This window comes from Pygocentrus nattereri, chromosome 12 (assembly GCF_015220715.1).
Source record: "Pygocentrus nattereri isolate fPygNat1 chromosome 12, fPygNat1.pri, whole genome shotgun sequence".
Classification (NCBI taxonomy): domain Eukaryota; kingdom Metazoa; phylum Chordata; class Actinopteri; order Characiformes; family Serrasalmidae; genus Pygocentrus; species Pygocentrus nattereri.
Genome location: NC_051222.1, coordinates 9235833 through 9259949, shown reverse-complemented (window position 1 = coordinate 9259949; position 24117 = coordinate 9235833). Strand labels below are relative to the sequence as shown.

At 41.9% G+C, this 24117-nt stretch overlaps 1 protein-coding gene across 1 annotated transcript; it reads left to right on the top strand.

The window, feature by feature from the left end:
* The first annotated feature begins 7460 nt into the window (after window positions 1–7460).
* On the top strand, window positions 7461–23598 carry syngr3b (synaptogyrin 3b). The gene is made up of 4 exons (XM_017721013.2): window positions 7461–7654; window positions 13375–13609; window positions 18179–18324; window positions 21086–23598. The coding sequence occupies exons 1-4, from the start codon at window positions 7550–7552 to the stop codon at window positions 21305–21307; spliced, it is 708 nt and encodes a 235-aa protein (XP_017576502.1). The 5' UTR covers window positions 7461–7549; the 3' UTR covers window positions 21308–23598.
* Window positions 23599–24117: the final 519 nt, after the last annotated feature.

The window sequence follows — 24117 nt, the reverse complement described above, 5'->3', positions numbered from 1 at the left end:
GACTGTGTAAATCTCTGTTCTCATGGCTCCACTCCTCAGCACACCAAAAAGAGTCCTGCAGGTAGAGTTCCTCCGCTGAGGACAGCGTCTCTGTTCCTCCAATCATCCACACGCTCCCTCTTGTACTTTCTACTTTCCAGAGATCGAGGCTTCTCTGCAAAGAACAGAAACATGAAATGACTAACAAGTAAACCTTAGTATGACTTCTTGCTTGGTTAGACCTCTCATGAGTGAAGGGCTGCGAAGGCTTGAGTTTCTGTATGAATGAGAGGATTTGTGTCAGTGTTTTAGTGCTGTTCCAGTGCTGAAGAAGGAGCCTTAATTTGTCAGCTCTACTTGCCTTGATGTAACTTTAGCTCGAGTCTCATTCCAACATGAATAATGTAGGCATGGAGGCCTGTTACTGCACACACACACACACACACACACACACAATTAGAGACAGGGGCAAAGGGGGGTGCACACTCATCACACTCTAAAGTAAAACAAATGTGGGCCATTCAAAAGGTACTGCATTCAGGTTCAATGCATGCCCATATATATATTTTCCATTATCACTGAGAAACCATTTGCTTATCAGAATGTTGTTTAACAGCAGTAGCATTTGGCAATTAGAGGAGGATGACGGTTGAGACCGAAGTAGATTATTAGTCACTGAGAGGCCTTGAATGGAATGGAAATGCTGTGATCAAACCAAACCATGTCCGTCAAATATGACTATGAATACAGGGCAGTGTGAAACAGTGTTAAATAACCCTCTGTGATGTTATTCGCTGTGACAAAGGTGACAATTTAGTGCTAACTAACAATTCAAACTAGTTAGTAGTTGAACATCTTCTTCATGGTGGCTGACTATTAAAGTGTCAGCGTAACACTTGTGGTGGAGTAATTAAAAATATTGACGTAATGCTGTAACCATAGAAGTCTCAGGGTTAGCGCCAGGTGTGGTGTAACTTGCGTGTATCTCAGAACTATTTAAGGTCAGGACTCCACACTGACATGCTCCAGTTTCTGTAATTAAAAATGTAGCGGTTTCTTCTCCAATTGGACTAAGATCAAAGGTGAGCTTTGCTAATTGTTCTAATGAGCATGTGTGTGTGTGTGTGTGTGTGTGTGTGTGTGTGAACAGACTGGATACCAGGGCACTAGCAGTAGGAGTTTGCATACATGACAGCAGCATCACGAAATGCATCATGTGATCAAGATTCAATGCATTTTTCAACACAACAAAAATAAAGGATGTCTGAAAATGTTTATGTTAATGTTTCCATATCAGTTTCCTAAAGCATTCGGTATTATCAGTGCTCAATATTTGGGACGTTAGAATGCCACATGGAGGTTTTAGCCTTACATATTCGGATGAGTTTCTTAGCAGCACATTACCTTGTACTGGTTTCCAGAAATGCAAACGCAACTTTTATACAACCCCATTTCCAAAATAGTTGGGAGGCAGAGTAGAATGATATGATATGCAATGCTACAAAGTCGAAAATGTTGAAGCTGAAAAAAGTTATCGTTTTTCCAAAAAATATATAAATATTTTGAATTTGAAGCCAACAACATGTTCTAAAAAAGTTGGAATGGGGGTGTTTACCGCTGTGTTTCACTTGGGAACAAGCATTTGGGAACTGAGGAGACCAACTGAATCAATCAGTTTTGAAAGTGAAATATTTTCCCATTCCCAATGTTTTCCCATTCTTGTTTGATATAGGATTTCAGTTGCTCAACAGTTTGGGGTCTGTTGAATTTTTAATTTCATAATGCAGCAAATGTTTCAGTGACAAGTCTGGACCGTAGGCAGGCCAGTGTAGCACTGGGACTCTTTTAATACAGAGCCATGCTGCTGTAATAAGTGCAGAATATGGTTTGGCATTGTTTTACTGAAATAATCAAGGCCTTTCCTGAAAAAGACGTGGTCTGGATGGCAGCATATGTTGCCAAAACCTGTATATATCATTCTGCATTAATGGTGCCTTCATAGATGTGTACGTCACCCATGCCATGCACTAATGCACCCCTATACCATCATGAATATTGACTTTTGAACTGTACACTGATAACGAGCTGAGTGGTCTTTAGCTGGGAGAACACAGTGTCCATGATTTCCAAAAAGAATTTCAAATTGCGATTTGTCTAACCACAAGACACTTTTCCACTTCCCCTCAGTACATTTTAAATGGGCTCAGGCCCAGAGAAAGTGGCAGCATTTCTGGATTCTGTTTATAGATAGTTTCTTCTTTGTTTTAGAGTTTTAACTTGCATTTGTGGATGCAGCGACAAACTTGCCACAGACAATGGTTTTCAGAAGTGTTTCTGAGCCCATGCAGTGATTTCCACTACACAATTATGTCTGTTTTTTCTGTCAAAACCTCATCTTTACTCCTGAAAGACTCTCTGAGATGCTCTCACTTTCAGCATTTGATATGTTGTCTTTGTACAATTTTCAATTAAATATAGGGTTTGAATTATTTGCACATCATTGTATCCATCCATCCATCCATCCATTTTCTAAGCCGCTTCTCCGTCAGGGTCGTGGGCACATCATTGTATTTTGTTTTTATTTATATTTTGCATAGTGTCCCAATGTTTTTGGAAATGGGGTTGTAGGTGTAGGAAAGATTTCACATGGATCTTCCATGTCAAGTCCGTTTTGCTGAGGTTAAAGTTGAACTTAGGCGCAGTCATACATCTACATACATTAACCCAGAGGTCAATGGAAAACAAGTGTGTGTGTGTGTACCTGAGAATCGCATGACCCACAGTTACCGTCCCTGCATTTCCTTGGTTTCTCTCTGATGACTCAATGATATCTGTGAGGGTGTGGATATCCGGTTGCCAGATCCTCATCTAACTCCCCTCTCATGTAAGTCAATCCCATCATTACCATGCATGATGCACAGTTAACGAGTTTGGTAGGTAGGAGTTGGCATGTCAGATTATCATGGAAAATCCCCTTTTGACCTCTGAAAAGGGCAAAAAATAGTGTGAAAATAAGGGCAGAAAGACAGAGGGAACACAGGGAGAGACAAACGGATCAATTTTGGTTAATGACATCTTTCTGCTGGTAGGATCTGATGAACAGCAAGTTACAGCCAACACACCAACAGGGGTAATCTGGAGCTGGACTCCTGTTTACCCTGTTTAACCTGTTTACACTTCTGCATTGATCAGCTGATCATGTTTGGATTTCTCAACCAGCCAGGTGTGAATATCCTGAAAATGCAGTGTGAGCAGATTATGATCTGATCACTCGAACCAGAGGTCACAGGTGGTCAGAGAAGAATCTTGACCACATTTAACACAAAAGTAAATGGAATGTGCTTTTGAGGGCTGTGCATCCCAATTCAGGGGTTGCGTCCTCCGGAGGCTGCATTTGAAGGCCAATTGCGTCACAGTGGTGCATCTAGGCTGTCTCATCATATGCGGCCTAACACTAAAATTTGAGAACATGGCGGCATCAGCAGAGGAGAGAATAGCGGCTGAGTGCGCTTCTAAATATAAGTATTAGGTTTAAACTTCAACTAATGATACAAATGTTAAAAAAAGCCAATGTGGTCTGAAGCAAGACTTATGCTAGCGTTTGGTTTTGTTTTAGGGAGCAAAGAGCAGACAGACAGAAGCATTTACAGCTCTAATGAATGTAAAAATAAAAAACTAAAATTAAAGGCTCCGTCTTTAAAAAAGTGGTGTTTCGTGATGCGCCGATAAGGGCGCTGTGATGCAAACAGAAAATCTGCCATTGAGCAGACCATCTCATTTCAGTTTAGCCTTCGAAGACTACGTCCCTCAAGGGAGTGACTTCGCTGTGCGATGCCTTCAATAAGCTGTACTTTGTGAATGATTCGCCTGCAAGACGCAACAGAAGCCGAGGCGAGAGTCACACAGACCTTTAATTCAGTGTTAGACTCCAGGCTTGGAGCCCTTGCACTGTATAGTTCACTGTTTCTCTCTGCTGTTCACACCTCATTCAGCTTAAGAAGGGATTAATTAGCTAATAATGTAAGATACTTTAACCAGGGAAGCCAGTTATGCAATGCAGGGGTTGCAGGACAGGAGCCGAACTCTGCACTAACTGCACTAGCAAATTAACAGAATCACGTCTGTCGAAACACGACGTAGCTTTCCGACCCACGACATTCAGTCTTATATTTAAAGTTTATGTTCCTCCATTCAAACCTCATTTAAATCTCCAGAAACAGAGTAAAGTTATACCGCATGTTTGCATCTCCGTTAGGGGGACGATGTTTATCTCTCGGCTACAGTTATCTAAAGCCGTCGTTGCTTTCCTATGATGATACAGAGTTTTCATCCTCCTTATGCAACTCCAGAACAGGGAGAGGGACCGAGTATGAGATTTACATTTACGGCATTTGGCAGACGCTCTTATCCAGAGCGGCTTACAATCATTTTACACAGAAAAGCCAAGGTGGTGTTAGGAGTCTGGCCCAAGGACTCTTATTGGTATAGTGTAGGGTGCTTGCCCTGGTCGGGGATTGAACCCCAGTCTACAGTGTAGAAGGCAGAGGTGTTAACCACTACACTAACCAATATAAATGTCAGGAAAACACAAAGTTGGTAGCTTCCCGCCAGTTTAAGTGGGTCCAGGAGTTCAGGGGGAAACTGTATAAGATTCACAGGCTATTTTATAGACTTTGTCAAGGTTAACGTTTTTTCTCTTACAAAGTAAGGAGAGTCATTTTAGCCATCTTTCACCTCTAGTTCGTTCGTGCAGAGCAGCAAGGCCAGAAATTCGGTCCCAAATATGGGACAGAAGAATCATGTGACTGAAACCCTAGGACACAATTACATGAGCTGCAAGGCTGCAAACCAAGAACCTTCTAGCACGCCTGTCCGATGAAAGCGTCCAAGCCGAGCTTGTTGACTCATTTCATAACTGGGAAAAATATTTAAAAAACAAAAATGCGGACATGCCGTATGTGTCGATCTGCTTTGTACATGGGAAAATACAATTGGATCCCATCAGGCCACACTGGGCATGCAAGTTAGTGGAAGGTGTAAATGGAATCCAGCCAAAGTGAATACAAATATGACCTGAACATGAAATGTAATGCAAGGTGTAAACAGGCTGACAACAAACATATTTAACATTATTAACTCAGATCTAGTCTAAAAAACATCTATACTATACTACAATACATCAATCAGGCATAGCTTTATGACCACCTCCTTGTTTCTGCGCTCATTGTCCACTTTATCAGCTCCACTTACTGTATAGCTGCACTTTGTAGTTCTACAGTTACAGACTGTAGTCCATCTGTTTCTCTGATACTCTGTTACCCTGTTCTTCAGTGGTCAGGACCCCCACGGACCCTCACAGAGCAGGTACTATTTGGGTGGTGGACCATTCTCAGCACTGAGACATGACGATGGCGTGTGAGTGGATCAGACACAGCAGTGCTGATGGAGCTTTTAAACACCTCAATGTCTCTGCTGGGCTGAGAATCGACCACCAGCCAAAAATATCCAGCCAACAGCGTCCTGTGACCACTGATGAAGGACTAGAGGATAATTAGCTCATAATGTACAGCAAGAGATGAGCTGTCGTCTCTGACTTTATATCTACAGGGTGGACCAGCAACGCAGGCATGTCTAACAGAGTGGACAGTGAGTGGACACAGTGTTTAAAAACTCCAGCAGCACTGCTGTGTCTGATCCACTCGTACTAGCACACACCACCACCACGTCAGTGTTACTGCAGTGCTGAGAATGATCCACCACTCAAATAGTACCTGCTCTGTGAGGGTCCATGGGGGTCCTGACCACTGAAGAACAGGGTAACAGAGTATCAGAGAAACAGATGGACTACAGTCTGTAACTGTAGAACTACAGAGTGCAGCTATACAGTAAGTGGAGCTGATCAAGTGGACAATGAGCGCAGAAACAAGGAGGTGGTCATAAAGTTATGCCTGATCAGTGTAGCTTACAGATGCAACTGATGGTTTCAATTGATCTGGTGTACTTGATGGCTTCCTAAAGGGAATTCTGAAGGTTTTCCAAAGGAAACTAGTGGTCTATGATGGTAGCAATAAAGTCACAAGAAAGCAAAACCATCAGACTGAAATCCTGATGGCTCCAAACGTGATGTTTCACCAGGGATACCTATCCTTAGGAACCTCTTTTACTTTTTCAAACAAAAGCTACATGTTAATGTAAGTTAAAAATCCAGATTTAGGTATTTTACTCGGGTTATTTTGGCCATTTGGTGCCAAAAATGGGTAAATTTATGGTTACAAACACAAGCAATTTAGCCCCAGCTGGTACAAAGGCACAGCAGCTTTCTACGTCAAGCCATTCGGGTATTGAAACATAACGCTACACTGCCGCCCACTGGTCAAGCCACACAGCTATAGCAGGGGTTTAAGCCTGGGCTGAGTTCCAATATGCGTGCTTCTGTTCTAACTAGGACACTGCCTCCATCAAAGCAGCCAGGATTCTACACACTGGTTAGGCGTTCTACTTAGGACACAAGTGCGCATATTGGAACGCCGCCAGTGAATGGGCTAAGGAATGAAATGCTATCGTTTCCCAAACGACAGAGAGACTGAAGATAAATGTTTTGAAACTCGGGTCTAAGCCAGTTTTTACACTGCGACATGTCAAGCCTGTGAGGCTAAATTCACCGCAAACACCGAATATTTCGCCGTTTTACGTCAGCGGTTAGTTTGTGTGGCGTCAAGTAAACGTTAACTAGCACAGAAGCTAAACAGCTACACCAACGGTCATTCTGAGGGAGTCCGCGATTATTCGGCGCTTTGGTTGTTTTCTGTGTTTCTTAAGATTTAGTTTGACTTTGGAAAGTGAAAACTGTGAGACGTATTATCGAAAGAACCCATTTAAACGTCTTAAAGACGTTTCTAACCCCTAACTACCTTTTTTTCCTCACAGGCTGAACTCCTCAGCAGAGCATCTCTCTGAAGCACTGAATCAATGACTCATTCGCGGACGGGTCGACTCTTTGAACCGGCTCTTTAAAATTAACGTTAGGAGCCGACTCGCAGTAGATGATTCTTTCTTTCTTTTTTTGTTGTTTTTTGTTTGTGTTTTTTGTTTTTTGTTTTTGCTAATAAGACAAAAAACAAACGATAGACCTCCACTGGCTGGCTGATGCGTTTCTCATCAGAATTATTCATTATGAATCCAAAAAAACTACTTAACCGTTTTTTTTAAAACAAACGCAATCACGCAATTTTCGTTCATCCTTTCATTAATTAGAAGGTACAATACAGTTTACAGTTTACAGTTACAGTTATTCAAATGGCGGTAACAGCGCTGACGTGACTAATTCTGGGAACAAAAAACCTAAGTGGTGCTGAGTGACGAATCATTTGAGGGAGTCGGCTCTTCTTGGTGAGCTGAACCACTTAATCTGACTCACTGATCAGGGCCTTAATGCCCATCGCTGCTCGACAGGCTTTCGCGCGCATGCGCACTACCGCGTCATGACAGCTGGCGGCGCGCCGCTCCGCTCCGCTCGTGCCCGCGCTCGGCTCGGCTGCTGTGCGCGCTCTCGTCACAGTGAGGAGTGGAGATGATGAACGGAGCGGGCTCGTTCGGCGCGGGCCGAGCCGGAGCCGCCTTCGACCCGATCAGCTTCGCCCGGAGACCGCAGACCGTCCTCCGCGCGCTCGCCTGGGTAAGAGGAGCCGCAGCCCCGCGTGCTCGCGCGCTCTTTGGCGCTGTCTGTTACGGCTGGTGAGGAAACGCTGGACGACCGACCGACCGACCGACCGACCGACCGACCGACTGACTGACTGACTGAGATTTGTCTTCCTAGCTGAGATTTTGGTTTATTTATATTTATATGTTTATTTATTTATTTATTTTCTGAGTGACGTATTTGTGATTATTTCGCATAGAATAAACAGGTTATCTATCTATTATTATTATTATTATTATTATTATTATTATAATAAATAGGATTTTGTTTTCTGGGTGAGGTGACGTGAGTGCACATATTCCATAACGTATTTATTTATTTATTTATTTATTTATTTACTCTGTTTTCCTCTGGCTGGTTGGCTACTGAGATTTTGCTGCATTTCCAGTTTTTGGCACTAATTCAAAATTATACAAATATGCTTTGTATGTAATTTATAACATTAAAAAAGTAATTAAATAAAATATTTATATTTTTAGTTTTGGCTTAAAGAGGTTTTTATGCGTGTCTGTATAAGATGTATATATATCTGTCTATATATCTGTCTATATACCTATATCTATATATATATATACGCTTCTGTCTGTCTAAAATAACCCTCGTTGTTGTGAATGGGGCTTTGAGCGCTGATCTCCAGGCGCTGACGTCACATGTTGCCGTGGAAATGACGCAGGCACCACGTGGTCCCGCGCAGCGCGGCTCTGTTGTCCTCGATTAGCCGCTGCGCTGACGGTAATAACGCGGATGTGAACACGTCATTACGTCATTCAGCGGGGCTGAATGGTCCAGAGACAGACAGTGGAGCCGCTCCTCAGCGCTGGGTTCACACTGCCCTGTTCACTGTGGGCTCTAGATAACTGCACACGGGCCAGACGCGGCCCACAGTATAACCTCCTCTCTTGGATCCCGTTTCCACCACTTGGGTAGAAAGGCCATGTTAAAGTTGGCTCTTCAAGGGTTTCTTAGTAAGTGATTCTGTTTAGAAGTTCTATCTAGAACCATTGTCATGCTCAAGTGGTTCTTTGCATGGTGAAATGGGCCATCAGATGGATGGAGCATGATGTACATGGTTCCAAAGGCTCTGATATTGGTACAAGTTTGATGTCGTAACAATAGTAGAACTCTTTTTTTGGATCGATACAGAACCATCATCATTAAGGTTCTACATAGAACCATACAGAACACGTTCCCCATCAGTCTTTCACCATGCAAAGAACCATTTAGGCATGAAGTGTTCTATATGACAATATGACAAATCTATATGACAACGTGTTCTATGATCATTTTCAATTGAGAGCAGGTAAGTCATAATTATGAATTACTAGCTCATAATTATGAGAAAGTTGGGGTCTTTTTGGATTCAGTGGTTGAAACGGTCTTCCATATAAATCAGATCTGGGCCTTTGCTGGCAGGGACATGGCTTTACGTTGGCCTATGTAAAAAAATTGATAATCCAAGACAATCTGCCTCAGTCTAACTAGACACAATAGTTTGCAGTTGAATTCAAATTTGGCTTAAATTCATTCATGACTGGCTTAAAATTGGATGTATATCTTGTGTAATAGTAAGCTAACGTCCTGATTCAGACAATGTCATCACTGTAATCCACGACAGTAGAGGGGCTGGGTGAAAGTAGGACGTGTGGGCCACATCTAGACCATCACTCGTTTGCTGTCTGGGCAGCTGGTCATTAATGAACTCACGGAGTTTTCTTGCTTTACGATATTCTTGTTGCTTTTTCTTTGACCGTTACAAAACAAAGATATCAGTCTGTGCAGCTGTACAGTACTTTGGGTCGTGCGGAGTAACATCCTTATTTTGCAGCCATTAAACTTGACACAGAGTTCCTTAATATCACGGAGATAGAGGGACTGAGTCGGCCTGTAATTGCCACAGTGCTTTATAGGACGTCCGCTGGGTCAGGCTGTGATTGGTAGCGCTGTGTAGTCTGCCTGGCACATGAGTAGGTTTGGTTTCCGCTCCACTTACAGGCATCACGTGATTCCGTATATACTGCTCTTCCTGTCCGGAAGCTCAGATTTACCAAAAAAGAAGTCAGAATAATGACTTCATGTCTAGTACTAGTTGGAAAGCTCATAATTCTGATTTTAGTTCTCATGAATTTGACCTTGTGTCTCATAATTCTGACTAAGTATCTCGTCATTCTGACCTAGTAACTCATCATTCTGACCTAGTGTCTCATAACTCTGACCTAGTGTCTTGTAATTCTGACTTAGTATCTTATAATTCTGACTTAGTATCCTATAATTTTGATTTAAGTTCTCATAATTTTGACCTAGTATCTTATAATTCTGACTTTAGGTTTCATAAATCTGACCTATTATCTCATAATTCTGACTTACCTTATGATTCTGACTATCTCATAATTCTGACTTAAGATCTCATAATTCAGACTTAAGGTCTCATAATTCTGACCTAGTATCTCATAATTCTGACTCAGTATCTCATAATTCTGACTTACCCCATGATTCTGACTTTAGTTCTCATAATTCTGATTTAGTATCCTATAATTTTGATTTAAATTCTCATAATGCTGACCTATTATCTCATAATTCTGACTTACCTTATGATTCTGACTATCTCATAATTCTGACGTAAGTTCTCATAATTCTGACTTAAGGTTTCATAATTCTGACCTTGTATCACATGATTCTGACTTTGTTTCTCATAATTCTGACTTATGTCAAATTGGCCTTTCATTATGGGCTGCACAACAGTTTACCTAAGAGCAGGTACAAGAACCACTGAGGTTCCATGTAAACGGGTTTCTCTGCATCGATTACAGGAAGGCCCCCAGGGGAAATCTCATAAAATACAAAGACCTTAGTCATCAAAGTCGTCTTAACGTTCCCGTTAATATTTATTTCTGCTGGAACAGGACTAGATATGTGATAGTAAAAATGAGGCGAAATGAAGAATGTGCTTGTTCTCTTCTCTTCTGAGTCCTAATGAAGTTAATATTTTGGCATTGAAGCACCACAGACAGAAGCAGCTGCTGATAGATCATATACATGCAGTGGCCACTTTATCAGAAACCCCCCTATTCTAGCTCCACCTTGCTGGTGTACAGTTAGAGACTCTAGCTCATTTGTTGGTACACAAGTTTGTGTTGGTCATCTAGCACACAGGTGTCAGACTCCAGTCCTGGTGGGACACGGCTCTGTAGAGTCGAGCGTTCTGTATTCCCCGATGGAGCACTATCTAGAACACTATTATAGGAAAGAGAAATGGTCCCCTAATCCCTGTATTGCCCATTGGGAACTATCTAGAACACTATTATAGGGAGCAGAAATGGTCCTCTAATGGACCACAGGATGATGTCCAGTTATTATTTGGATGGGTCGTCAGCACTGCAGTGACATGGTAGTGAGTGTGGCGCTGGTGGCTACTTGGAGTTTTTACACAGCTCCTCAGTGTCAGTGCGATTGAGAATGGACCACCACCCACACCTACCCAGATAAGGGCTGCTCTGTGTCCAGGAACTGACCACAGATGTGGTGCAGGAGAATGACTAACACAAGCCATACACCAGCAAAGTGGAGCTACAGGAGAGGGGCTTCTAATACAGCGGTCAGTGAGTGTACACAGTGGTGGTCTCTTTCCATTAACGGAAAAGGTAGAGGGTGCAGCAGCAGGTGGACCACAGTCTGTAATTCTAAACAGATAGTTTATATCTAAACCAAAAATCAGACCACTCTTCCTCTCCAAGATGAAAGCATTAAGTGCTGTTTGTCTGATGGGGGCAGTGTTGGTGTCTAGCAGGTCTTCCGGGTGGTTGCTAGGACTCTCATTTTCTCTGCAAGTTTTAATCATTTTTTTAAGCTGCAGTTTTGGAAACTACTGTTATTTCCATTTCATTTTCTCCTCTGAAATCCCTCCCGAAAGATGAGTAACTTGTACATTAAGGCTATTTCGACTGGACACTGAATGAATGAAAGGTGGTCTCTGATTTGGTAGGTGTTTCTGATGAAATGGACGCTGAGTGTAGATACAAGGCTGGTGTTTCTAATAAACTGGCCACACAGTGTGTAGTGAATGAGATGTCGTTTTAGTGTCTTTGAGAAAAAAAGACTCCCATCTGACCCACAGAACTCTCTGGTGCGTCCTCTGAGTGCGCTGTCAGCGTGTTCTGCCTTTCAGCGCGGTACACGCCTTCCACCAATAGCCACTGCGGCTGGGACTGTTGCCATGGTGATGGGGCGTGATGTATGCGCATGCGTCAGCTTACGGAGTGTCGCTGCCTAAAATAGCACAGGCCTCTCCATCGCCTCTTCCACTGTCTCTTATTCAGCCACACACACCACTCCTTGCTTTCTGCTTGCTATTCACCTCACTGTGTATACTGATTTACCCGTACCTACATAAGCCACTGTCATGAACCTCTGTAAGCATTTATAAAGGCTTATTTTGAAGATATGTTCCACCTCAGTAAGTGTTACGGCAACAGTTTGTTAGAATAAGCCTTTATTTACTATATGGCCAAAAATATGCGGAGACACCTTTTAGCCACATTCACTGCTAACAGGTGTACAAAATCAAGGACGTAGCCATGCAGTCTCCACAGACAGACTTTGGTTGTAGAATGCATTGTACTGATGAGCTTGGCGCCTTTTAATGTGCCACTGTCATAGGATGCCACCTTCACCACAAGGCAGGTTGTGAAATTTCTGCCCTGCTAGGTCTGCCCCAGACAACTGTAAGTGCTATTATAGTGGAATGGAAGTGTCTAGCAACAACAGCTCAGCCTTGAAGTGGTTGACCATGCAAACTCATGAAGCAGGTCTGCTAGAAGCAACATCAGAACAAGAACTGCGTGTTTGGAGGTTCAAGAAATGGGTGTAAAGAATGTCGCCACTGCACTCTCAAGCAGTGGAAATGTGTTCTTTGGCGTGCTGAATCACACATCACTATCTGGCAGTCTGATGAACAAAAAAGGTAAAAAAAAACAGTACCTAATATACATAGAGCTAACAGTAAAGTTTGGTGGAGGAGGCATAATGGACTAGGCTGTTTGAAGGTTGAGTCTAGGCCCCTTTTAGGCTGAGTTTAGGCCCTTTAGTTCAAGTGAAGTGAGATGTTAAAGCAGAAGATCAAGACATTTTGGACAATTACATGCTTCCAACATCAGTGACCTCACAAATGCTCTTTTGACTGAATGGGCACAAATTTCCGTTAGGAAGCCTTCCAGAAGAGTCAACGCTTGTGGTTTTGAATGGGAAAGCTCATATAGACATCCACATAGTTTTTGTCTAGATTTATGCCAGGCTTATGTAGGTGCAGTTATGCGTGCTGCCATCCACGTGTGTGTGTTTGCGAGCGCGAGTGACGTATCATCTCTTGCATTGGTGCAAATGAACCACATTCTGAGTCCATGGTGTAAATGACTCCACACGTATGTGTCGAGTTGGAGCTCAACTCAAAGAGCGCGTGAGAGAGGAAAAGCAGGATTACTTTTCTGCCATTCTGTATCCTTATAAATGAGAAAAAGAGGAAGAGCAGAAAGGGAGAGCTAAACAAAGAGATAGACAGCCCTGTGCTGTTTCAGATTCTTGCGTTGAGGCCTTTTAAATAAATGAATCATATTATTATTTAAACAGAGCTAAAAGCTAAAAGTTAACGTGCTACCTTTGCTCTCTCTCTCTCTCTCTCTCTCCCTCTCCCCCTCTCCCCCCAGATATTCTCGATGGTGGTGTTCGGCGCTATAATAAATGAGGGCTATGTGAATATGGGCAGCGAGCGGCTCCACTGCGTCTATAATAAAAACGCAGACGCCTGTAACTACGCCATCACTATAGGGGTGACTGCGTTTCTAGCCTGCCTCTTCTTCATGGCTCTGGACCTCTACTTCCCTCAGATCAGCAGCGTGAAGGACCGAAAGAGGGCCGTGCTGTTGGAGATTGGCTTTTCAGGTAGACCGTGTACACTTTCACTCACAGATTCAACCTAATACATCTCTTTTTTTCAATAATGTCCACTCTGCCCTTCTAGACTTTTTATCTGCGTCGTACACACGTAATACAGGTGCCCACTTGTTGAAGAAGGGAAGGGTAAGGTTGGGCCGTAATCAGGTACACAAGTCTATTTTACGAAGCCCTGCTGGTGACATCCTGTCGAAATAAAAATAATGAGTGGCCACGACTTAGTAAAGCGTGGGAATGAGATAATTGTACCAATGCCTTACCAAGTCACGGACGGGACTTAATTATCTCGTTCCCACGCCTTACTAAGTTATGGTCATGACTTATAATCTTGTTCGCACACCTTACTAAGTCATGGCCATGACTTAATTATCTTGTTCCCATGTCTTACTAAGTCACGGCTACAACTTAATCATCTCATTCCCATACCATATCTCATTTCTACACCTTACTAAGTCATGGCCCCGACTTAATGATGTCATTCCCACACATTACTAAGTCATGGCCCGACTTAATGATGTCTTTCGCACGCATTACTAAGTCATGGTCACGACTTAATGATGTCATTCCCACACAATACTAAGTCATGGCCCGACTTAATTATGTTATTCCCACGCATTACTAAGTCATGGCCACGACTTAATTATCCCATTCCCACACCTTACTAAGTCATGGCCACGACTTATGTTGTTCCCATGCCTTTACAAGTCATGGCTGCGACTTAATTATCTCCTTCCCACCCTGCTAAGTCATGGCCACAACTTAATTGTCTTGTTTATTTATTTGTATTTATCGCCAGCAGGGCTCCACACTATTTAAAAACGGACGTCATTTAAAAGTGAAGACGGTGTTTTAATATTATTGCAGTGAGATTTTTATTCTACGTCTGAACTGAATGTGAATGAGCACATTTGTGGCTCTGACAGACAGACGGGAAAATCAGAGCCAAGAAAAACCTCAGAAAAACCGAGCATGACAGCAGCTTAGCCATGGCTAAGAGCTTCTCACCACAGAATACGTTCAGCTTTCACTCTAATGCCAGCCACTTAACTCTGCGCTCTCGGAGAACCTCTAGACAGTGGCATTTTAGCTTCAGTTAGCTGGAACCCAGCGAGTGCTGAGGTGTGTGGAACGTTTGATATGCTAAGCTCTTGTTCTCCAAAACGCTTCAGTCACAAAAGCCACAGGACAGCTTTGATTTTGTCACTCCAACACCAGTAATTCCACTTCTGCTCTGGCAGATGTTTGTTTTTAGCGTCTACAGTCGTCAGCAGAGCAGCACCTAGTCAGAACCGCATGCTAAGCTAAGGTTAAGTTAAAGATCAAAATACCACAGAATATTTTCCCCATTCTGTCCCTCCAGCGTGTTGCTCAACTTCTCTTCCTCAGAGTTGAAACAGTATCATTATCATGTTGGTGCTTTAGTTAGCCAGAGCTAATTAGGCCCTGTTCTGTGGTGACCAGAGCTGCTATCATGCTAGCTAAGCTAATGGTAGCCAGCTCCTCTCTCCTAATTAGCAGCAAGAGCCAAACTGACCCAAGCTCAAGAAGATTGTCTCCATGAAAAAATATGTAAAATATCATGACATTAGAAATACAGCTGTGCAAAGTTAAGGTTAAATTCTTCTTTAGTCAAGTCAAGTCAGCTTTACTGCAATATGTACTGAACTGAAACTGCATTACTCTCAGACCCTGTGGTGTAGCAGTGACATTAAATAGACGGTAAACAGAAAAGGTGTGAATTTAAATAGACACTAAGAAAACACTAAACACTAATCGCGACATTAATTGTAGAAAAATAGAACAATGAGAAAAATAATATAAATATACGAATTTATTCCTCAGGCAATGCATTTGAACACTTTTGGTCCCGATAAGCTTCCCGTGTGTGATGCTAATATAATATAAAGGGCCAGATGTTAGTTTTTCACCTGTGTAATCGTAAAACTCATTAGAGTGAACCTGTTACATGGAATGTATTTAACATTCAGAACATTTTTGGCCACACAAGTGAAACATTGAAGTGAAGTGAAGTGAATGATGCCCGAACCGACCAGGAGAGCTAATAGTTTAAGCTCTAGCAGTTCACACTACACATAGCTAATTAGTGGACCGCTGTGCTGTCAGCATAAGCCAGCAAATACATTGGTTTTCAGAAACTGTGGTCTATGGAAATCGTTTAAAACTCGACACCAGCGGTAAGAAAGCGATCATATCAAACGCTCACTAGAAGTGTCTGTCTGTTGCAGTGAGCTAGCGGTTAGCTCTGCTGATTGCTCTTCGTCATATGTCTGTGGAGAAGAGCCGAATGCACCGGAATATGATGCTGTCTGAGTTTTGTACGCCCCCTCCCTCTGGTTCAATCGAGGAACTTCCCTCGACCCTTTTGAGAATCCGAATGCCCTTTGAAATGGGAGCGGGTGTTCCCTGAGGGCAAGTGGTGTGGAGGTGTGAAAGTGCCTTTCTCTTCAGGAATTGCAATTGCTACATTTGCGTGATTCGCAAATGACGAAGCATTTTCTGGATTTATGCTGCTAATTGGATGTCTCAGAAAGTGAAGTCGCAACCAATGGAACTGATTTTAGGTTGACCTCAAAACATTGAGTGCGTTTACATGCCATTTGTCACTGTGTCTGCACACTGTGAAATTAGACCTCTGCATTTAACCCATCCGTGCACTTCAAATATCTTGGGTCAACCATCCAGAGCAATGGACAGTGTAGAAAAGAGGTGAAGAAGAGGGTGCAGGCAGGATGGAGTGGGTGGAGACGGGTGTCAGGGCTCATGTGTGACAGAAGGATAGCAGCAAGAGTGAAAGGGAAGGTCTACAAGACAGTAGTGCGTCCTGCTATGATGTATGGTTTGGAGACTGTGGCTCTGTCTAAAAGACAGGAGGCTGAGCTGGAGGTGGCGGAGATGAAGATGCTGAGATTTTCGTTGGGAGTGACAAGGCTGGACAAGATTAGAAATGAGCAGATCAGAGGGACAGTGAAGGTGGAGCAGTTTGGAGATAAAGCCAGAGAGGCCAGGTTGAGATGGTTTGGACATGTGTTGAGGAGGTATAGTGGATATATTGGGCAAAGAATGTTGGAGATGGAGCTGCCGGGTAGAAGGAGAAGAGGTAGACCTCAGAGAAGGTTTATGGATGTAGTGAAGGTGGACATGTAGATGGTTGGTGTGAAAGTAGAGGAGGCAGTAGATAGGGCAAGATGGAGGCAGATGATCCGCTGTGGCGACCCCTAAAGGGAGCAGCCGAAAGAAGAAGAAGAAGAAGAAGATGATTTAAACCATCCGTGCAGTGAAACACACACATACATACACACTAGTGAATACACACACTAGGGGGCAGTGAGCACACTTGCCCGGAGTAGTGGGCAGCCCTATCCATGGCATAATCAGATTTCTGCAGTTATCTGATCATTTAAATGGTCATGTAATCATCATACTCCGATCTAGACATCGGATTAATAAATCCAGTAAAGAGGCTGGATTTTAGCTCAGTAATCAGATTTCTCAGTGCTGTGAACTCTTACTCTGATTTCTTTCATTTACATTTACAGCATTTTGCTGACGCTCTTATCCAGAGTGACTTACAATTTGATCATTTTACACAAGTAGGCGAAGGTGGTGTTAGGAGTCTTGCCCAAGGACCCTTATTGGTATAGTGTAGGGTGCTTACCCAGGTGGGGGACTGAACCCCAGTCTACAGCATAGAAGGCAGAGGTGTTACCCACTACACTATCCAACCACTTTCGGATTTCTCAGCCTGTGCATGTGTAAAACCAGACGGCGGTACCGGAAATAAGCAGCGTTGCAGCAAGACACTCATACCAATTACGTTCTAGACGAAATAAAGGATCTAAATATTCTTCATCTTCTAGATTATGTATGTTATTTTTTTAGGTGTAGTGGTACGATGTTAAAAAAAAGCCGCGTCATGACGTTTGAGTTTTACATGATGTTATGTCACATCATCTTCGGTGAGTTTATTGGCTGGTTGCAAAGCAGAAATCTGGTTACTGTCTGACTCGTGTCGATCTGGAGTTTCTTTACTGACATAATCGGATTTTCTGCACGTATTGCATTATTAAGTGCATGTAGACACACTCATCGAAATATTAGGATTTAAAGTTACCATAAACTAAAATAATACGGAAACCGCTAACTTTACCTAAACCCTGCTACATAACATTGACATAACCATGCATGTATGCTGTCATGAGATGTCATGACAGGTTATGTTCAGTAATATAACAGTGCCAATACCAGTAATTGTCATGACAGATGGCATAAACTGTCATAAGATCAAACAATATGGCACGGATCATTACCGTTACCAGTAATGGGAACATGCCACTGTTATATCACTGAACATGATATGATCGTATGACAACATGTGATATCTCCTATGGCATGTTTATGCTGTGGTTATATCAGTGTTATGTAGCAGGGTTCATGTAAAGTGTTACCAAAAATGTACCTGTGAAAGTGGTGAGACCAACAACTTCAGCCACTCCTCACAGAATTCCTTCACATCCTTTCCCTGCTTTTTCCCTTCAGGGTTCTGGACGTTCCTCTGGTTTGTGGGATTCTGCTTCCTGGCCAATCAGTGGAGTCGCACCTCGCCCAAAGAGCTGCCCTTAGAGCAGGCCACAGATGCAGCGCGAGCAGCCATCGCATTCTCATTCTTCTCCATTCTTACCTGGGTAAACTGCACACACACTCAGCATCCTCTACAGGGATGAAGCTTAAATATGACATTGTTCTGTTCATTTTAGGGCACAGATTCTGTTCATTTGCCGAGTTTAACATACTGAAAAAAATACAGCATAAAACATAACATTTTCCATAACTTATATACTTATGGTCATTTCAGCAAATGAACAGTTATGGTCAGGGGCATCAAAACATTTGGATACGAGTGCTTTTCAACACTTCTGTCATATTGTTTGAAGTTTTTCACCTCTAGTTTTAAGACTTTGTAACAGTAACCTGCTATAAACCAATGAGCTGATTAGCCCACCAAACAAGCAGCACCCAGTAGGAGTAAAGCTAGCATTTTCAAGGCCTTTACACCCCCAACTCAATTTTTTTCATGCAATTTATTCAGACAATAGTAAATCAATTCAAACACATGTATAACTGACAGGGTCTTGAACACCAAACACAGTTTTTTGTACAGCGAAAACACGACATAATCTTGTTCGACCTTCTGTTTCATTTTTGCGAACTGACAAAAACTCACTGACCAATCACGGTTGCCTCTGCTGTTGGCATGGCGACAACCAAGATGGCGGATGTATTCCAGCAATAAAACTTTTTCATAAATGTCAGATGGACCAAAATCTCCAAAAGTAGCTCACACCGGGCTACAAACATCTGAATTAAATGTGGAAGAGCTCAGCATTTCAGCTTTTCAATGAAGTGCTGCTTTCACTTTTCCTAAATGCACGGTAGCCCAGTGTCACTCTTTGTCCATCCTTTTTCTGTTAAACAAAGAATCAGATCTTATTTGCACTGGCGGACATTCAGCCCATTTAGTGGGGAGCTACGTCTTCAAGTTCAGCTCAAACTCTGAGATTTGAGCTGCACTTATAAAGTTTGAGCTCCTGAAATGTGGTGGAGTATCTCTCCACTCTCCCTTTCTTTTTCCAAAGTGGAAAGCATCCTGCTTAATGTCACAGTCTGCCCATTTCTTGGGGAGCAAAGGACCTTTTTGAAATAGTTGCAGTATTGCAAAAAATAATCATGTTGTGTAAAGTGTGTTTAGTTCTGATGTGAAAAATTGCATCACGTTCGGTGGGTAAAGGCCTTAAGATCTAGTATCTGTAGAAGAACAGAGGGATACTGTTAGTACAGTTTTCCACCCCAAAATTAATTAAGTTTCTGCATTAATGACTAGACACATATTTCATTTTCAATCATATTTGACTCCTCCTAATGGTGTTTGTGTTTCAGGGCTATCTATGCCTGCTAGCCATGCACAAATTTAAGAACATCGCATTTATGGAGGACAAACAGAGACTTCTGTCTGAGCCGCCTCCCACACTGTCACTAGTGTAGATTCACCTAACTAACTTCTAATGTTGCTCAGTATACACTAAAATACAGTAACTGAGAAACATTATACTGTATACAGAACACAGTAATTCTGTATACACTCAAATTGCATTGCACTCTACCGTACTACATTAGTCTAGTAGAGTTGAGCCTGATAAACTGGATCTCTGCAACTGTGATGCATGTTTATAAGTATCATGTCACATGCCCTCATCATACATCTCAGTTCTAAAGATCTAAAGCAATAATTTGGCAGAAATAAAATCTAATTTAAACAATTTTCCCCAAAATGGTCAATACCATAAAATGGTGTACATAATGTTCCATTGCTTGCTAGCTACATTAAGGTTCAGTCAGACTGCTAGCAAAATTTTCCGAGCAAAAATACATTAATTTCAATAGGATTTGGTGCAATGAGCGGTTTGGTACTGCAGACTTTAAACAAATTTATCAAGCAGTCTTCAACCAATAGTACTAATGCTTTGCATTGACCTTCGAAAGGGACTGGACGCAAATGCTAATTTAGCCTTTGTCTAAACTCAAACTTTTTACAGTTTCTTCCCACTGGCTGTTAATAACTACAAAGAAGAAGACTGTATTAAACATAGTCAATCATAAAAACCGTATTATTATCTTCACTTTCCTGATTTTACTGTTTGTGGTGGAGGAATTAACCAGCTCGCTGACTGCCTTGTTAGCTCCATGGCTAACTGCAGCTGCACACTCCTTATCTACTATGATCTTGTTTTGCCACAGATCAATATGCAACAAAATGCTTTAAAAAGTACAGAATTATCTGATATAATTTAGGTCTCCTTTGTTTTTACCGTTTATGGTAGGCAAGCTAGCCAGCTTGCTGTCTGCTCTGTTAGCTGCTTGACTAACTGCAGATGCACACAAGTCAACCCACTTTCGCCAACCACATCAGTTATCTATGTGTTTTAGCTACAGATCCGTGTGTAGCACTTTGCAGTTGCAAGTATATAATTATCTGATATAATTTTGCTCACGTTTATGATTTTACTGTTTATGCCAAACACGTTACTTACTGGCAAACTGCACCAAAACTGAAGACTTTTATCTGTCGTCATTCTTTCGATCCTGCGTTTCTCAGACCTGTTTGAACTGCACGTCTATTGCAGCTTTAGCTTCATAGCTCCAGTAGAAAATTAAAGAAGCAAGCTTTAGACACTATTTTAACTGGTCGAATTCATTCAAAAAAAGGGGGAAAATTTTGTAAATTAGATTTTTTCATTAAACTATTCAAGGTCTATAACTATTATAACTAACCTATAGTTATTATAACTAACCGAAATGCTCTGTAATCTGCCTGTTGTCTTAGATTACTGAATCTCCAGGATAGTTTTGCTAACGCATTAATCAGACTAATGTGGTTAATATGACCAGGCGGCCCTGACGGCGTGCGCCGTGCAGAAGTTCCTGCTGGGAACCGACATGACGCTGTTCACCACCGAGCACGTGGCCAGCCAGGCTCCCAAACAGCCGTATCCACCAAATGACGTGACTGGCCAGACCACCATCCCCGTCAATAATGCGTACCAGAGCCCGCCGCTCATCGAAACCGTGGAAACCCGCCCACCTGGGTACCAGATCCCGCCAGCTTTTTAAACCACAGCCAAGGAGGAGTAGGAATGCAGAAGAGGGAGTTAGCTTCTTTATTTATTATTGTAATTAGGGGTGTAGATCTTTATGTAACAAACCAGTCATGAAAAAAAAATCACAAAATCTCAATTTTTTGAACTTTTTTTAAAAAAATAGCCTGAAAAGAGCAAGAAAATAAGTGCAAAACGTCATTGAATAGTACTACATACAATTATAATCACATCAGTGCATTTTTACACCCCTAATTATGAAGTTTCATATTTCAGCAGGGGTGGGAAAGGGGGCTACTACTTATCCCTCATGAATGCATTGCAAATGTAAAAACAGCATAAAGGAAAAAATGTAGCCTGGCTATACAGCAAATGCGAACCTTTTCCGATGTATTTGTTTAGTTGCTTTCCAGCTGTTTTATGAGTTTATGAGTGAAGAGGGCAAGAAGGAAAAGCATTGCCAATCACAATGTGCTATTTATGTGTTTCTTTATGTACCTCGTTATTTATTTATTTATTCTGAGATGCTCTTAACATGCATATTGCCAAAACTCCAAATGACTTATTTAGTATTCATTTTGAAGAATGTCAGATTGTATACTTAGTGATGCATTTGTTACAATAGTGATAAATTGGAGCATCTTTGTAACAGCTGCAGTGATTTTTGTCATCAGATTGGGGTTGTTATGAGAATTTAGCGCTTAAATAAAGATCTCGTGGGGCCAGACATGATCTCGAGATTTCACGTCTGGGGACAAGTCCTTCACAAACAAGCAGATGCCCCCTCTCACGCCTAACGGAGCTATTTCTCTTTGCTAATAGTGGATGTTTACTTTTATCTCATGTAGTTTGTTCTCCGCACATGCAACAAACATCTAAATGCCTGCTCAATCAGAGTGTTCTGGGGGAACGTTTCAGCCAAGCTAACTTAAGCTACATCCAAGGGCTAATGGCTCGTTGTTCACGGATAATGTTGACGAGTGCAGCATCGCCCCCTGCTGTCAGCTCGGCCCTCACGGGCGGCTGTGGAAGCCTGTTTCTGCCACTGGAATATAGCCAATTATTTTATTTATTAGTAAGCCATAATAAAGAGAAGGTCTACCATGGTTACGACTTGGTATGTCATAGTTCTGACACAGCATCCCATAATTATGTCTTACTATCTCACAATTATGATGTTTGAGGTATGATGTCATAATTATGACAAGCTGTTTCATGAGATCCTGCTTCATAGTTACGAATTAGTATCATAATGATGACTTAGTATCTCATAATTATGACTTAATATCTCACTGATAACTTACAATCTGACAAGCTATTTCATAACAATTCTGCTACATAGTTATGAATTAGTATCATGATGACTTAGTATCTCAATTATGACTTAGTATCTCATAGTTATGACATAATATCTCATAATGATGACTTACAATCTCATAATTCCGACTTAGTATCTCATAATTGTGACTTAATATCTCAAAATGATGATGTACAGTCTCAAAAATACAACTTAGTATCTCATAATTATGACTTGCTGTCCTATTATATGATCCTGGTTAATGATATTGACTTTATATCTCATAATAATGATTTACTATGTCTTAGAGTCTCATAAGACTGATTTGAATGACTTTCTCAGTATTGTGAGACACTAAATTGCAGAAGCTTTATTATTATCTTATTGTTATAGATATTATCTCTTATTGTCATGTATTCTTATTCTTTTTATTGGTATGTTTATCTATTATGATATACTATGTGGCCTTTTTTTCTTGCTAATGGCGGAAACAGGCTTCCTTGATATTCCAACCCAAATTTAGGCCCATTTTCTCAGGGTCGTCCCGAGACGCCCTCGTTATATCACGACTGGCCCCACGAGACGAAATTAAGATGAGAAAATGTACAGTAGAGTTTATTAGCCAATGGAAACAGGACTAAGCTGGAGGGACGGGAGTCTGTGTGGATCCTTTTGTACTAACAGAGTGTACAGGGAGGCGACTTCACAGCCAGTGACTGCATGTTTGTATCCACTGGTCAGAATCTACATTCTTAGTGGGAGTCCTAGTGAAAGCATCTCAACAATCTGTTTACTGTAAACAGCTGCATCTGTGTGTGTGCGCGAGACAGAGAGAGTGTGTGTGTGTGCGAGTCAGCACTCGTGTCCTCAGTCTTACTGCATGATAAGACAAGTCAGTCGGCTTGTAGAACTTTCCACTTATACATGAGAGTCGTAGCGTCAGAGCTGCTGAGAGACGGAGGGAAATGCTCGGCGCAGATCCGACGAAATAAAGATCCTTTCAGAGACTCCGTCTGTTTCCGTTTCACTGAGTCTGTTTAACTTTCAGCTCAATCTGAGCATGAAATCTTCAGTCAAGCGCTCTTCATCCCGGCCCCGGGGACCACTCGGACGTTCCTGAGGGTTTCCTCCTTTTGCTGGTACTTGCTGAAAATAGGCTGTGTGTAAGAAAACATCCAAAACAGGGAACCCCGGGGCTGGAACTACAAAACACAGTCTTGGGTATTAAGGCTTTGAAGTGGCAATAATCTATATTGTTTATTTCTCACATTCAGAATGTCTGTCTACCCTTCAGTGTTTTTACAGTCAGAAACGGACGATCATTTATCATGATTTGATATTTAAAGCTGTTCTTATGGATGAAAATCTTGCACAACAACTGGCCTTGTGGAGGTCTTGTAGGGGAAAACGGGGGGTAACATTCCAGCTAAGAACAGTGTCCATTTACCGTAAGGCTAAACCACTTTTGTGCATGATTTAAGAACTTGCTGGATGACGATGCCTAAACCTACGCACAGTTAAGGAATTCA